We start from the raw sequence: 16,654 nt of genomic DNA, 5'->3' as shown, positions 1-16,654 counted from the left end.
CGTGGGACCCCCTGAACTGATCTCGCTAATCTCGCTGACCTCATGTTGTCTGAACAGTCTTATATTATGACAAGGTAGGTCATCGCGCGAGGTCAGCGAGATCAGTTCTGGGCCGCCTATGGATAAACAAATATCCATTTCTACATTTAAGCCTTAAAATAACAAATAGCTTTCGGTTAGTTGGAATTTTACATGCGTAAATTCTACGTCGTGAAAGATTAGTGATTAAGTTTTAGGAAAATGATTCAGTGTAAACACAAAGTCAGCTTTTTTAAAATTAATTTAAAACCTTGGTCCAAGGGTTGGAAACTTAGTCCTAGCATTTGTCTGTAAAATTTTTACACAGAAATATTGCTAGTGTGTTATAAACTGGGCACTACACAATGAATGAGCGCGTTATGGATGATAGTTTCACCTATTAGATGCTTCAAATAATGATGCCAGCTATCCGTACTTATATTAATACTGTATTTTGATTGATTCTATGTAAAAATTATTATTTTATTATATTTTATAGTTGATTTTCGTTCGAGGGGCAGATGGCAAAAGAGAACACTGTTTCTTCTCCACAGGGAAATATGACTGGTCAGCAAGCAATGGGCTTTTCCGTGAAATTGTTGCGACTGAAAATGAGCAACAATGGGCTGCAAAATGCAATGAAGCCATTGAAAAGTTAGAAAAGCAAGATTGCGCTAATGATGGTCAAGATCAACAAAATCAAGGTGGATCCAAGGATTCCGAGCCTGTTTTAATCACTAATGAAGATGAAGCTATAAATTTAAAAAGGGATCTTCATCTCTTGTGGAACAGCTGATTACTCCCTAACCAAGAAAAAGTGTCAAGATGAAGAGGAAAGAATTACAATACCAAACAAGAGCAAAAGAATGCGAAGTTGGTATGTAGAAATTAAATATATACATATGATATTTTTTGTTGTAGCACTAAACCACAATGAATGTTAATTAATTTTTTACAGAAATTATCAAGTTTAAATTAAGGCTTAAATTATCAAGTCATTTTCTTAATTAAAATCCCTGCTACACAATTACTTCTTTCAATATGACCAGCTTTTTTTGCCCAATGGTTTCCTTTTTACCATTCTAGCTTACTCAAGTTGTATAAGTGCACCTTCATTTGGCAGTAATATCATGCATGTCTTTTCATAACTTTGAATAGATGAGCAATTCTATGTTCCGGTTGGCAATATTGAACTACCTCCAGCAGACAGAATGATCAGAAAGTGGATGAAATATTTTTGGCCCAATTAAAGCAAATATGGAAAGTAACCCCAATGGCTCATATAAACCTCTTTACTTGTTGGTAAAAGGTCTGAACAGAAAGGAGAACTTTTCAAAATCAGATGTCAGCAGCTATCAGTATGAGGTACTTGGTGGTACGCATAACTTGTTGCAACAAAGCAACTTTTAGAGAAGCACCCTGATAGTGAAGAGTATAAGGGAAGATATGCAAGAATATTTGTTGGGTTAACAAATTTTGAAGCTTTATGGCTGGCGTCAAGGCATAATAAGACTGGGTGTTTCCGTCATGAAATGACATTCAAAGATGAGGCAAGTTCTGTAGAAAGGCAATTCTAATATTGTTAAATATTAAGAGGGAGTGGTTGTTTGTTATAGTTTAACAGTCAGTCAACAAGTTACTTAAGGAACCCATTAGTGTCACAGTAGTAATGAGTACCCAACTTCTTAACTTATTCAACTTTGCTTTGTCAAATACCAGAAATTTTTCTCAAGTACATACCAAAATTGTCAATGGTAAATTATTGGTTATAGTGGTCTGAGTTACTTACGATAATAATTAGCAGTAATCTGCCACAGGCAATTGCAGTAGAAACTACCAAATTATTAATTGCAGCAGCAATCATTTGGGTGATTTACCAGTCAGTGGGTTAAAAAAGCTGTGATCACAAACATTTTTTTATTCTGCTGTAGGTGGAAGTTGCTCACAGGCAGTTGGAGATCATTGGTACAAAAAATGAGAACAATGATTTAGTTCCTAGTCAGCAATGGAGAGACAGATGTTCCCACATATTAGGAAAGACAGTGAGTAAACTTTTAGTTTATTTAATTTGTAATATATTGTGAACACCAGGTGATTTTGCTTGCCAGTGAAAGTCTTGCCACCAGTGAATGGGTTATCAAAAGAAAGCAGATGTAATTATAGTCTGTACTAAACCTAAAGCTGTTTAATGAAATAATTTTAAATTAACTTGCTGATCAATAAAGCACTTACACTGAGTAATTATTATTCTTGTTAAATGTTGTACTTTTTTTAGAAGAAAAATCTTTCTGATGTATTTCTTGTTGCTGCTCTCCCAGAAGATGGTTATCAGTCATTCCTTGAGATGTGCCGAAAATATGAAAAAGGTCTTCTAAAAGACCAGCGAGCAATGGCAAAGGACCTACAAGAAAAGCCGAGGTTCAAGCCATCATACATCAAATGCTTATTTGGCCTCGACGTTTCAGATCGTGTTACTTTGTTGGGTCAGGTAAAGATATTTCTTCCATTTTTAGGCGTAAGATGCCCCTTAGCTTATTTTTTTGCCTCTGTGGATCTGTTAAAAATTTTATTTACTAATTAACCACTTAGTTTATTAAAATATAATTGTGCCCTTTAAATTAAATCCAATCATCATTCTAAATCTGTTGTTTTTTTTTAGGTTGCTGACCAAAGTAACAGTCTGGATGAACTGAAATTATTGTGCAAGGAGTGCAAAGTACTGAAGCCTGTTCAAAAGTGATTTCTTCATTTCTTGGATGTAAATGGGAATTGCTTAGTGCAAAATTGGGAGAGAAAGTCAGCGTTGACCAGTTAAGGAAATTTACAGTAAGTATACAGTATGTATATGTATTGTATCAGGCAGTTTGATATTTTGATCCAGGTTTGTAGAATGGAAAATATCCGCTCTTCTCTCTATGCTGAGGTTGAGTATTTGAACTGACTTCTAAATTAATAATTCAAACTACTAGAAACATTTCAAACTACTAGTAGCTTGAAAATAAACATTAAATCAGCCCTGCTACATGTTCCTTGGGAGATTTCAATTTTCAATTCTGCTACCTATTTGATGACCATTTTAGTCTGCAAACATTTTCCTGTGTTTCGCACATTCAGTAGAGCTGTGTTTCTATTTACTAGGGAAAAGATGAAACCAACCTTATTTTTAGACAATACTTGGAATATCTGCAAAAGAGTCTGACCATCGAGGAATCAGACCAGCCACTAGTTGTATCACCCAATGTATTTCTGATGGACCAGGGAACAAGGGGCGTTGTTCACATGTGTGTTGACCCACTGGGACTGCAGCAAGGGTCATACGGGCAAGAAAAAGGATTTTCATTAGCCTTATGTAAGCTTTCACCACATCAGGTACAGTATAGTGATGTAACATTGACCTAATGTACCAATAGTACTGTATATGTACAACTGTGATAATTGTGAAAAAGGTGTATACTGAACATTACTTTCTTTTTCACAATGATTTTTTAGGAAAATGATGTGACAACATTTGCTGCAGGTTTGCTGGATCTAGTGGACCGTTTAAATTTTGGTGTGTGCCACATTTTCAACGTAGCAATAATGGGGGATATCCATCAATTAATGGAAATAAAAAAATGGATCGAGGAACACCGTGGAATCTGCCAACTTGGTTTTGCATGTGTTAAAGGAGTTAAACCATCAGGTATATATTAGCATATTAACGGGCAATGTAAATAGTAAGATTTTAATGTTCACGTTTACGGCAAAGGGATAACCGTGTCTGTCGTAGAGAATTTATGCCTCAATTTTAATTAGCAAATTGCCTGAAGCTCTATCATCTAATAATTGGCCCCAAAATACTATCTTCAATAGTTTGTCGATTGCAGCTAGCCGCATGTCTGGTGTAATTGTCAATCGTAAGGTCCTTAATCACTTTGTTTAATCCACCTTTTGGGTTTCTGCTCACCATAGATTATTTTGTTAAAACAGCATCCTGGTATTTTCTAAAGGTTCTCGCGATGCAATGTTTTTAGATTTTATTTTTGTAACAAAATTTAGTTAAACTTGTCTGCGTTTGTTATTTCTGCCATTCAACTGTAAAATTAGAAGTTCAAATTCACGTACACTCGAAAATACGTCAAATTTACACGCATAAAAGCATACCTACTGTAAACTGTAACCGTATTTTGCAATGCATACAACAAAATTAACTTACGCATTGTTCCTGCATTTTACAGGTCCTAGCGTTGGTATGGTACGGGCTGTAGAGGGGTTTCTCCTCTACCATGCGGCGCCTGGGCAACGGCTGCTGCAAGATCATTTTAATTTCACTGCCTGCACTGAGAATTTTATTATTGTAAGTCAAGAGCACAAGGAGTTGCAGGTGTGGCATTCTGTAGTTGAAATGTTCAGTAGACCAGGCGATTGGATTCTTGACGTAAATACGCCACAAGGTATGCAATTATACCAGTACTGATGAAATACTAATAATTTTATTATGCACTGTTCACATTGTTGCTGCCGACTAGTTACAATGAATTATCTGGAAACAACTGGTGTAATCGTGTTGTTAATCGTTGATACAAAAAAATAATTTAACTTAACCGCTTTTACTGTGAAGTTTCATTATACACTGTTCTGATGGGTGGCGGATTCAAAGGACATAGTCAATCATCTAGTCAGTGGTGAAGGTCATTTCTGTTCGTAGTGGTTTATTCAACTATCTCAGCGCTTTGAACTTTATTTAGACAATTTCTTTTGTCTTATTTAAATGTTAATTAGGCTTTTCGTCAAGTTGACCAAAATTTGGAGAAACTTTCTTGTTAATGCAAAATTGAAACCTTTCAATATGGGAGCTAAAATGATAAGGTTGATTAGCTGTGTCCCATTATGCAACTTTACACTATCATTGGATCACTAGCTTTCTTCCTTCAGTTTATTCACCTATTCGCGCAGCATATTTTAAAAAAGTTTCCCATAAAAAACATAATTAAATATTATGCAGTATAACATTCCAACTAAATTGATCTATTTTTATGACTGTTTCAGTTGCTGGAGCTGCTGCAGCCATGAAGGAAGGCAGGAATGTTTTATGCTTAACACCAAATGAAGAAGAAGCAAGGAACGTATTGCGCAAAATTTTGTGACTTGAAAAACTAATTATATAATTCTATATACATGATTCTTTGCATTTGACTTTAGTATTTTGGTTGTGATGTGAAGGTCTGCAGGTAAACTAAATTTTGGCAGACTCAAGTCGCTTTATGTTCTGGAATTCAGCTGCCCAATTTTTCACTGGTTGGTTTCGCTGCATGCATTGTCGGATGATAAATAAGATTTTGACAGAATCAAGCCGTTTTTGGTGTCTGCTGTTGAAAACCCATAAAACGTTGATCGCGGACTAAAATTTGGCTCTAAAATCTCATCTCTGCTTAGATGTGTTTCATTTTTGAATTATGCACATATGATTTAAAGTGCCTATATCACTCGTGGGATCTTTATGCATTTGAAAAGAACGTAAAAAGTTAGTTAATATATTAAAAAACATTTTTTGATTTAGTGCAATAATTTCGAAGATACAAGCCTCTAAACTACCTGCGGTTCCTGAGTCCCAACCTCCTGGGTTTAAACACGGCTATTCAATTTGAAACTGCCCATTGTTTACAGGAGCCTGGGACTCAGGAATTGCAGGTAATTTAAAGGCTAGTATCTTCAAAATTATTGCGCTAAATCAAAAACTTTCTTTAATATATTAACTAACTTTTTACATTCTTTTCAAATGCATAAAGATTCCACGAGTGATATAGGCACTTTAAAGAAACAGTCAAACCAATATTTTTCTGAAATTGGGCTACACTCTGAAAAAGTGCTTTTTATTTCTGTACACGATCGGTGACAGTACAAACTGAAATTCAGCCTTTAATCTCGATTCATTTAATTGTTTATATCAGATTTGTGACAAACTCACGCCGTTTATGGCGTCTGAAATTTAGCTTCTCAGTTTATCGCTTGTCGGTTAACATAAGATTTTGAATTTTTGGCAGGCTGAAACCATTTTAGGTGTCTGAAATTCAGATAGCTTATTCATCTCAGGTCGGTTAAAATATACGATTTTGGCAGACTCAAACCGTTTAGGTGTCTGAAATTCAGATACCTTAATTTATCTGAGGTTGGTTAATATATAAGATTTTGGCAGACTCAAACCGTTTTAGGTGTCTGAAATTCAGATACCTTGTTTATCTCAGGTCGGTTAAAATATGCGATTTTAGCAGACTCAAACCGTTTTAGGTGTCTGAAATTCAGCTTCCAAATTTATCGCTTGTCGGTTAACATTAAAATATTTTGAATTTTGGCAGACTCAAACCGTTTTAGGTGTCTGAATATCAGATACCTTGTTTATCTCAGGTCGGTTAAAATATGCCATTTTAGCAGACTCAAACCGTTTTAGGTGTCTGAAATTCAGCTTCCAAATTTATCGCTTGTCGGTTAAAATTAAAATATTTTGAATTTTGGCAGACTCAAACAATTTTAGCTGTCTGAAATTCAGACACCCTATTTATCTCAGGTTGGTTAATATACACAATCTTGGCAGATTAGAGCCGTTTTAGATGTCTGAAATTCAGCTTCCCCATTTATCATTTGTCGGTAATATATAAGATTTTGGCAAACTCAGATTTGTTTTAGGTGTCTGAAATTCAGATACCTTATTTATCTCAGGTCGCAGTTGATAGAATGATGTCTCGTTTAGTTCAATACGTTGTTTTTGGCAGAGTCCCTAAAAACTGTCTGCAAGAAACGCCAATTTGATTTCATAAATGAAAATCTTTGAATTTTTTGGTTTTTTTCATCAATTTTGCGGAAAAAAAAATAGTTTGGAATTATTGAAAATAGTTTGGAACGCGTTTAGGTTTATGATAAAACATAATGCACTTGATGGTCTTCTTTCTGTGTTGAAAGAGAATGGGCATCCAAACTTGCCTCTTACTGCTCGTGCCTTGCTGCACACATCCAGAAATATAACCATTCAGGAAAAGTCTGGATTGGAATATGTTTATTTTCCTCTTGCTAATCAATTGTTGAAACACTTTAAAAAATATCCTTCAGATGTAATTGCTAGGACTAATTCTCTTGAAATTTCTTTGAATGTTGATGGTCTTCCATTACTTAAGAGTTCAAGGAAGTGTTTATGGCCAGTATTATGTGCCATTGTAAATATCACACCTGTAGTTGTTTTCCCAGTGGTTTTAACCTGTGGTAATTCCAAACCAGATGATTTGCATTTTTTGGAAGACCTAATTAGAGATTTGAATAATCTTCTACAGAATGGGCTCCAAGACGGTGAAACTGTTCTTTCAGTTTGTTTAAGATGTGTAGTTTGTGATGCTCCCGCTAGAGCCCTTGCACAAAGTTGTGTTCTGGCTATTTTGGGTGTGATAAATGTGCACAGAAGGGCATATGGGTTGGTCGTGTTGTGTACTCTCTGATTGGAAATGTTGAGTTGCGGACAGATCTTTCTTTTAGAGAACAAGTGCATGAAGGGCATCATAATGGTGTTATTCCCTTCAGTAAATTGCCAGTTGATATGATTAAGAAATTTCCGATGGACTACATGCATCAATTGTGTCTGGGCGTCATGAAGAAATTGCTTCTGCTATGGTTACGAGGAAAGCGAGAAGTTAAGATATCGGCTGGCCAGGCGGAGTCTATCAGTACTAAATTGATAGAGGTCAAGTCTTCCATACCAAGCACATTTGTACGTAAGCCACAGAGCTTAGCAGAAATTGATCGGTGGAAGGCCACTGAGTTTCGGCAATTTCTTTTGTATACTGGAAAAATTGTTCTATCCGGTATCCTAAGACCAGATTTATATGAGCACTTCTTATCTCTTAGCGTTGCTAGCTGCATTTTGGTGTGCCCTATGTTAGCTAAGTCTTACAGGGAATATGCAAAGCAACTCATAGAATACTTTGTTGAGCAAGGCAAATGTTTGTATGGTGATGAGTTTTGGGTATATAATGTGCATAGTATGGTTCATTTGGCAGATGTGGTTGAAGAGTTTGAAAGTTTAGACGCGTGTAGTTCTTTCCCATTTGAAAACTACATGCAAAAGTTGAAACGTCTTGTGCGATCAGGGAAGAGTCCAATTGCACAGATTGCAAAACGCATGAGTGAACACTCTGGTTCCATTGAACTTGTAGATGAGGATGCAGTCATTGTAAAAAACCCAGATAATGTTTTTATTTTGTCTGAATCATCATGTTGTGAAGTAGTAGATAAGACTGGCAATCATGATCACAATGGGGATGAATTATTTCAATGCCGAGTTTATAGCAAAACTGAATCCATCTTCATGACTCCATGTGATTCCCGCCTCATTGGTGCTTACAAGGCTAACCAACGCTTGACAAATATGAGACTACTGCCTTCCACAGATCTCAAGAGAAAAGCCATAAAGATTAATCTTGGCCCTGACAAAATTATATTCATTGCTATATTGCACACAAAATACTAACAGCACTCTGCACTGAAGGTACTTGTTTTAATTATAATTCTGCACCTCTAAAATCCAAAAAAATTATGCAATTTGTTTAATTATTGCTTCTGTTATAGATGGCAAACAACATATATGCTGTCGTTGAATTTATAGAGGAACAATTAGTGGAAATTGTTGCAACATGTTGGATTGAGACAATTGATTGTGTAAGTAGTTAGAATTTGTTGAATTTTGTTCACTTGCAGAATAGTTCTTTGTGCACCCAACATAAAATATTTGGGTGTTACCCAGTTTCCTTTTTCTAAATTGTGATAATTGCTGGCTAGATTTGGTTGTGAAAACAGGGTACATGTATCATGCCAAATTTTTGACTTGCTAACACCCTGAATAGACCATTCCATGATGATCTTATGTTGCTAAATACTCTAGTTTAACAGCATTTTTGTTTACAAAACTTGTCATTCTAGGAATTATACTGCTACTGGCCACGAAATAATGCATCTCATAAATTAAGGAAGCTCGAGATTCCAGACAAAGAAACTTGGATTGCTTATAAAGTCAGAGTTTTCTCATATACAGGTTTGTTTTTAATAGCTTTGAAAATTGTGTTGGGAGCTCTTTGAAGGTTCCAACCATTACAGTAATTGCATTTTTTAACACTTTATCTGGACACCTGCCCTAAATTGCCAGTTAGAGTTTTATATGCCATGTTTTATTATTATTAGATTCAGTAGCAAAAGCACAAAAGATTTTGAAAAGGGCTGAAGAAACATCAAATGTTGAATCCGATTCAGATTCTGGCCATGCAAAAAAAAAGAAGGCGCACAAAAGCCAGTTTATTTCAATATTCAGAAGGCAGTGATAGTAAGTTCTTTGGTATTGCTCAACAGGCTACTGTAGTTGAAACGTTGAGGGCATTAGGTTTGTATTTCTTGCATAGTAAAGATGGGATTTTTGCCCTGAGAAAAAGTGTTCTCAATCATGACCAGGTGTGGTGTATAGCACTTATATTGTTCTGCAACTGAGGTTATAGTTGTTTCTCTCATTTACATTTTAGCGGATGAAGATATCTCAAAAAATGGGAAAAAGAAGTCAGCCCCTACATCATCTTCCCCAGTTATTACACCATTGCTCCCTGGTGCACCGAGCTTTTCATCAAATCCATCGAATGAAATGAGTCTGCCCATGGCTCAGAGAAAGGGTTTGTCAACCTTCGATGTGAGCAATAGTGTTATGTGTAATTAAATATGACCAGTGCAAATCACATATTCTTTTGAATAATTCGCAAAATCGTCTTTCTGATGCCTGATATTTTGAAAGTAGTTAAATAGGGTCATACTTTTTAGTTAAAACGTTTTTATTGCTGTTGTATTAATTTATACTTTGTTGATATTCAGAAATTTTTAGTGCCCTGAGCAATCCTCTCACTGATGCATCTAGGACCAGTTTAAGTTCTGGTGTACAGAATGTCTATGGAAGTAAGAATGTTCCATTTGATTTTCTAGCTTTTACTGTACAGTGTATGTACGTGTATTGAGTCATTAATTCATATGCGAATTGTGAAATATATTTGCTTTTGCTAGACCAGCCTGAGGCTATTTTTTATCAAATAGCTGCTGAAACTCCTGAAGGCAACAGGAATTCATGTGAAAGAAGCCAGCATTACAGTATGTGTACTTGATTTCATTATGCTTTACCAAAGAGAAATATTTTATGTAGTGGTAGTCTTTCTCAAACAGTTACTAAAGAAGAAATGACTATTTCAAATCGGGACATAGCTGGAAGGAATAAAAATTGTGCTCAACTTAATGTTGCATATTTTATGCCTACTGAACACTTTCTTGCTGCAATAACGGGTCATGTTGTGAAGCCATGATAAAATTTTAAATGTATTTATTATTAAATAATAAAGGAAGTTAATGTTATACGGGTCTTCGTATCGTAGTGTCGCGGGTCCTAGGACGCTTGTCCGGTCGGCTACTTGCCCCCTCCGGTGAGTACAAATATGAGCCCAGTTTGCCTGATCGAGTTGTTAGTTGCTTGCGTGACCCATCCCGCCCCTTTCCCTAACGACTTCACGCGATGTTGTGAACTCTACGTCTTATTAATCTCGCTGGGGTTTGTTTTTTTTTTTGTTAGTTTGTTTTGCAGGATTAAGCACAGTTCTTTTCACACCCGTTTTGGTCGTGGAATGGGTGTTTGGGGTGAAGGTAAATTCATTAATGATCGCCACATTTACAGGTATTTTTTTTTTGTGTGTGTGTGTGTGTACTTTGATGTTCGTATCGTTTATTCCACGGTTTCACTTCAGTGACTCACGTGTGACAGTTGATCACGGGATGGAGGAGGTACCGTTAAAATAGCATGGTTCGTTGAGTTATTATCTGCGCCGAAAACAGCAAACTCAAAAGAAACACCGTTTCACCCCTAGCATATATATAACACGAGACAAAGCTGAGTGTTTTATATGTCATAAAACATGGTCAGTGTGCATATGGGTACTATATATTCTAGAACATTGCGCTATATTGTTCAGAGTCATATTTATAACTTTTTGCATTTTCAGTAATTTTCTTTCTCAATTGTCAGCTTCTGGTGCAACTACAGACTCTTTTGAAACACCAAAATCAGGCAATCGCAACTCTCTACATCAGGATCACGACAGTAAGTTGGCGTGGTTTCTTTAGAGTCCATGAGATCTTGTCTGATTTTTTGTTTTGAGGATATGTTGTTTCAATTATATGCACGTAATGTAATAATTTAATATTATGTGCATGTATGTTTTCTGGTGTGGCCAGTCATTTCCCAATATCAAGAAAGCTGGTCATCCATTCCTAACAAAGTTACATAATTAATAGTATAAATACATTTAAAATGTCATTAGGCTTTCAAAGATCTGTTCTGACGAAGCTTGATATAGCGCTTGAAAAACAAGAAGCATTATCAATTTTGCGGGTAGTACTTGGTGCCACAAGAGGTGTTAGTGGAAATGAAATGCTTGAGGATATTATTCCCAATCCTCTGGACTCAGTTGAGGAATTGGAAAACCTTAATGATCGACTTGCAGATGAAGATGCTAGGAAAAAAATGGTAATGAGCATACTGCAGACACCCTGGTTTGCCATTTGTTCTGCCACGTACTGTTTTTGTTCACGATAAATTAATTAATATAAATATTTTACTTTTAGTTACAATTCTTCCTTGCTCTGTGTAGGCATAACCATGGTGTTAGCACAAGAAGAATCCTGGCTAAGCTTGGAACAAACAAGCTGTGGTCATTATATAGTCTGAAGGGGAGAAAAGCAAAGCGGGCATTTAAAGAACTTGCTGTTTCGAAAATTGTTATCAGTAAGTATAGCATAGTATATTTGTACATTATTGTTTGGCGCATGATATTTGTGCCAGGCTTTACCAGGAAATAATGAATTATAATATATTCTTTTTGGTGATGAATGTACCCATGTACTGTACAGGTGCTTTAGTGCTAATCCACCTTTCGAACAACTGGCTCATTGCTATTAACCCTTTCTGATAATTAGCTATAATTGTTTTTTTTTGTTCAATTATAGAGGCCTGTCTACGTGTTCACAAAGGTGTAAGTGAAATAGACATCGAGGAACAAATTGCAGAGTATTTGAAGCATGCTCCACAGAAATCCGGTGGCTCTAGATACAAGGTAACTATAACTCACCTCTAATTGCTAGAGTACGAGGCAACAAACTGCAAGTTTAAGTGATTATAGAACAATAGTTAATCGTATCATGAATTACCTTCTATTTAACAGTCGTAAAGTACCTAAACTATATTAATCAAAATTATCTTTTCCGATTCATACTAAAATTTTGTTTTCACTCTTTACAATACCCCTGCCCATAAACACTACATACATCAAACGCATGATGTACGCAAAAAACAGCGTAAAGTCATAAAAAGTAAACCATATAAATTGTTAAAGTAATTAATTTCTATGTAAATATTTTTTACAATAAATGTATTTTTAAACTAACATTATTTGTATTTATTCACCACTTTTGTATAAAGTCACATACAAGCATGTCATTCCATTCTCTGCTATCTGTAAACATGTTTGCAATGGTTGACATTGGAATATGCCTACAGCGATGCAAAGCAAAGAATAACGTATACTGTCCACACACGTCCAAGTTGGGTGCTTGCAAAACCCTTGTGTTCCAACTAAATGTACTGCAATGTTTCTCCAAAAACCGAGTAAAGTGTTGACTGTAGAATCCTGGCGCTTTCGCGTACGAGTCCCAAAACTCTCCTCGCCCATCTTCTGTGACAAACAAGCCACACCAATGACTTCCGGGTTTGTTACTCTGATCAGTATTGACCACGAAACCTTCTGGCCTTCTTATTAAACCAGGTAAACGATCGTATGGTAAAACGTCTGTAAAGACGGTCTTTGTAAACAAGTCACTTTTTAATATATTCAAAATCTGTAAGGTATTCATGTTCAGTTAGTGAAGTCACACAGCACGTTCCTGTTCGCGTCAATTTCGATAAGACTTTGAAATTCACCAAGCACCACAATATTTATAGCCGCCTCCAAAGCCGTTCCAAACTGACATTCGATCAAGACATTTCCGTTTCTAATTGGTTGTGCATGATCACGAAGGCACAGGTCTGGAGTGAGATCGAACACAAACAGTGTAAAACCGTCTGCATATTCTTCACGAGTTATACTATTGCCCTGATTCTCAAACATTTTATGTGTCCCAGCATACAGTGTTTGGAATGCCGAAATGTAGTTACTTCCTCTTGCACTTGCAAATTTTAGTTGAAATGGTTTTCCAGGTAGGTTTTCACCGTTTACATTCAGCCCAAAATTTGTGATGTCGTAGTTCTTGAAGTTGAACGGATTCTTTGAATAACTACCATTGAACGCATCTGCATCGACCATACCAATAACGACACAATTTGGTAGAATATCTTGAAATATGTTGGGTTGATTTCCCGACATGTTTCCTCGGGGTGCAGTGACAACTTTACATTCGACGCGATTGATTGGATATTTGGCCGTCGTATGCTGTAGGGCTTGGGAATGGTTTATTATTACACTTGGCGATATGTTGACGCGTCGCACGCGAAATACACATTCTTCAATAACTACTTTCAAACTTGGGTCCTCAGCAGATGAGATTGAACAAAATGGGTTTCGTGATCTAACCAGTTTAATCTTTATTGGAACAGCCCCGAGAATATAGCGCTCTTGTGCGAATAGATCCGAATGTAGTCTCCCTTCCATAGCAACAGATCTACTCCCACGAGTATGTGTATGACATTCTTTTAGACCTGTATTCACATCTGCTTGACGAGCTAGCGGGTTGACATTGTCCATTTTTCCCGTGCTATCTTTGTGAAATAAAGCAGAAGTGAGATGAGAATCCTTGGCAACCTTGCTAAAGTTCAGGATAGTTTCCATATAAGCTTGGTAAGGACAGGCCGTACTGGACGGGGTTACCAATTTGTTGTTTAGGAACACTTCTACTTGTGAGAACAGTGCATGCATCCAGAGGTTCACAGGACCGACCTGGACATCTTGAGCAACATTTGTACCGTCTGGCATTGTAATCTTTGCTTTAACGTGCAGGTAATTGTTTGCTAAATCGATATAAACTCTGGAGTTTGCTGCGCAAAGGAATTCAATTGTGTCAGAGGCTGTTATGCTTGTGACAGGATCAATATCCTCCCAAAATCCTTTTTCCATTTCTACTTGCGTCGGTGGTACAGAAAATAATTCAAGTTCAGATTTGGAACACATACACGAATCTTTATGAATTGTTTCAACGACTTGAGCCATGCCACTTTGGTTTATAGTTATCAAGAGATGTTTTCTGGTTTTTGGCTCGAGAAGAAATGATAGGTTTATCTTGTGCTGATCTTTTTAAACCTTTTTTCTGTCCACTACCAGTCATCAATTCCTTGACAGCTTTATCAGTGACATCAGTGACAGCTTGTTTCCCACGAGCTTTTATTGACTTCGAAATATTCTTTCCTTGAAGTACATCCTGACCTACTTCTGTCGCTGCTTGTATTGCCCTTTTACCCACCGCTTTAGCTCCTTGCTTGAAAAGTGGAATAGCAAACCTCGCAATGCTCTTAAAAATTCCACCAATACCATAACCTCTCTGCATGCGTGCACCACCAAATCCCGCAATATTACCACCTCGTTAATTATTTAAATAATGTTCTTTTAGTAGTTTTTGATCAACAACTAGTCTTCCCTGCATCTTAAATAAAGTACTGTGATCGCTTTTGTCTAAAGTGAAGTGTCACGATCGACTTTCCAAACTCAAATGAGACATTTTCGTTGCGGTCGTTCTTTATATTGACTTCAATCGTTTCAAAAGAGTTCACTTTCACAGGAACGTATTGTAAATTTCGAAAACTGGCGTGAACGGTCTTTCCATACTCGCCTTCGATATTTACAATTCTTAAAAGCAGAACTTTAACATTGCCTACAAACTGCGCATCTACAATGTCCGTATAGATATACATTGAAGAAAATCCGGCATTTATATCAGCACAAAAGGGCTTGTCGTTTTCTTTTTGATCACGATGTCTTCGCCAAACCCTAGCGTCGCAGCTATGTCACCAGTCATCCACACCCAAGCCCCGTGTTTAACATCAACGCTTACTTTGCGAGTGTTACGATTATAAGTGAATTTTATTTTTGTTTGACCTTCCTTAGTCATGGATGCATTCATCGCTTTAACAAGGTCTGCGACGGTTGCAAAATGTGTGTCTTTTAACAAACCAGTTTCATGCTTGTCTACATGATAAATAAATGACTGTTGCACTCCCTGTCTTAGTGTACTCCATGTGTGTGGGTAATGAAGTCCAACCAGCGCGACCTTTCACTGCCCGGGTAAAATGATCATTTCTTGCGGAACTTTTTTAGTCCCTAAAGCTCTGGATGTATGAAGGGCTTTTCAAAGAGAAACATACAATATATAGCGGGACTGTTTGTCCCTTGCGGGACTTTTTTAGTCCCTAAAGCTCTGGATGTGTGAAGGACTTTTCAGAGAGAAACATACAATATATAGCGGGATTGTTTACCCCTTGCGGGACTTTTTTAGTCCCTAAAGCTCTGGATGTATGAAGGGCTTTTCAAAGAGAAACATATAGCGGGACTGTTTGTCCCTTGCGGGACTTTTTTAGTCCCTAAAGGGACAAACAGTCCCGCTATATGTTTCTCTTTGAAAAGCCCTTCATACATCCAGAGCTTTAGGGACTAAAAGAGTCCCGCAAGGGACAAACAGTCCCGCTATATGTGTCTCTTTGAAAAGCCTTTCATACATCCAGAGCTTTAGGGACTAAAAAAGTCCCACACGGGACAAATAGTCCCGCTATATGTTGTATGTTTCTCTTTGAAAAGCCCTTCATATATCCAGTTAATTTCGCAGCTGTCTGTACAATTTTTAAGCTAAAGAACTGCATTGCATGAAATAAATATCACGGAGCTTGCTTGTCTGTATTCATTTGGATCTTGGTCGTGTACAATAAATGGTTTCGACGTGATTGTTGACGAGCTGCAGCTAAAATCATGTTCAAATCGATAAAGGAACTTTAAAGTTTCATGTAAACACCATGCTTTTAAACCATGGGGGTATATTGCAAAGTGATTGTCGTGATTACGAACAGCTGTACAAAGAAATAAATGTTTCAAACTTTGGTCGACTTTGTGCCTATTTAGCTTGCATATATTTAAACTGCAAAAGCGAGAAATGTATACGGCGCAATGTTAGGTATTGTATTCCGTCTTTCCGGAATATAAGCGTTCCAAAAGCACAACCAAGCAAGAAATGGGCGATTGTTGTAACATTTTCATGTACGTTATTAGCTTTATATATCAGTTTGTAAACCTCAGGACATTCACTTCGCTGAAACCTTTGTGGCGAGAGGATGACTTGCTGTGGTATGGCGCTCCCTGAAATCTCAATCAGAAATTTCTTTCGCAAAATACGTTGCATTTCCGCCTGTTGCGGGGGCAGTATTGTAATTCAGGCCTCTGACGTTGATGGCCGAAAAATATCTGAGCAACCTGTATTACAGCCCAGAAAGTCCAGCAAGTTTTGGTGGCGTAGACACCCTTTATCGTGCTGTTAGAAACGATGGCAAGTATCAAATATCACGGAATAA

The 16,654-nt window shown here is 36.9% G+C and overlaps 3 protein-coding genes and 2 long non-coding RNA genes across 5 annotated transcripts; 4 read left to right on the top strand and 1 right to left on the bottom strand.

Annotated features, from left to right (window-relative positions):
* The first annotated feature begins 1,418 nt into the window (after window positions 1-1,418).
* On the top strand, window positions 1,419-2,758 carry LOC114540159. Its single transcript, XM_028560435.1, has 4 exons — window positions 1,419-1,568; window positions 1,950-2,060; window positions 2,294-2,506; window positions 2,678-2,758. The coding sequence occupies exons 1-4, from the start codon at window positions 1,551-1,553 to the stop codon at window positions 2,756-2,758; spliced, it is 423 nt and encodes a 140-aa protein (XP_028416236.1). The 5' UTR covers window positions 1,419-1,550.
* A 576-nt stretch (window positions 2,759-3,334) lies between these two features.
* LOC114540151 lies at window positions 3,335-5,245 on the top strand. Its single transcript, XM_028560430.1, has 4 exons — window positions 3,335-3,387; window positions 3,508-3,700; window positions 4,236-4,451; window positions 5,047-5,245. The coding sequence occupies exons 2-4, from the start codon at window positions 3,598-3,600 to the stop codon at window positions 5,142-5,144; spliced, it is 417 nt and encodes a 138-aa protein (XP_028416231.1). The 5' UTR covers window positions 3,335-3,387; window positions 3,508-3,597; the 3' UTR covers window positions 5,145-5,245.
* A 3,240-nt stretch (window positions 5,246-8,485) lies between these two features.
* On the top strand, window positions 8,486-10,207 carry LOC114540152. The gene is made up of 7 exons (XR_003689001.1): window positions 8,486-8,527; window positions 8,608-8,697; window positions 8,959-9,070; window positions 9,217-9,355; window positions 9,549-9,709; window positions 9,889-9,969; window positions 10,075-10,207. It is a non-coding gene; the product is annotated as an uncharacterized LOC114540152 (long non-coding RNA).
* An 876-nt stretch (window positions 10,208-11,083) lies between these two features.
* LOC114540153 lies at window positions 11,084-11,712 on the top strand. Its single transcript, XR_003689002.1, has 3 exons — window positions 11,084-11,155; window positions 11,376-11,581; window positions 11,680-11,712. It is a non-coding gene; the product is annotated as an uncharacterized LOC114540153 (long non-coding RNA).
* A 1,253-nt stretch (window positions 11,713-12,965) lies between these two features.
* On the bottom strand, window positions 12,966-13,472 carry LOC114540158 (uncharacterized protein F54H12.2-like). The gene has a single exon (XM_028560434.1). The coding sequence runs from the start codon at window positions 13,470-13,472 to the stop codon at window positions 12,966-12,968; it is 507 nt and encodes a 168-aa protein (XP_028416235.1).
* Window positions 13,473-16,654: the final 3,182 nt, after the last annotated feature.

The sequence above is a fragment of the Dendronephthya gigantea genome, unplaced genomic scaffold (genome assembly GCF_004324835.1).
Source record: "Dendronephthya gigantea isolate DGI-Jeju-01 unplaced genomic scaffold, DenGig_1.0 000221F, whole genome shotgun sequence".
Taxonomy (NCBI): Eukaryota; Metazoa; Cnidaria; class Anthozoa; order Malacalcyonacea; family Nephtheidae; genus Dendronephthya; species Dendronephthya gigantea.
The sequence above is the reverse complement of the archived record's forward strand: the minus strand, read 5'-3'. Positions and strand labels throughout refer to the sequence as shown.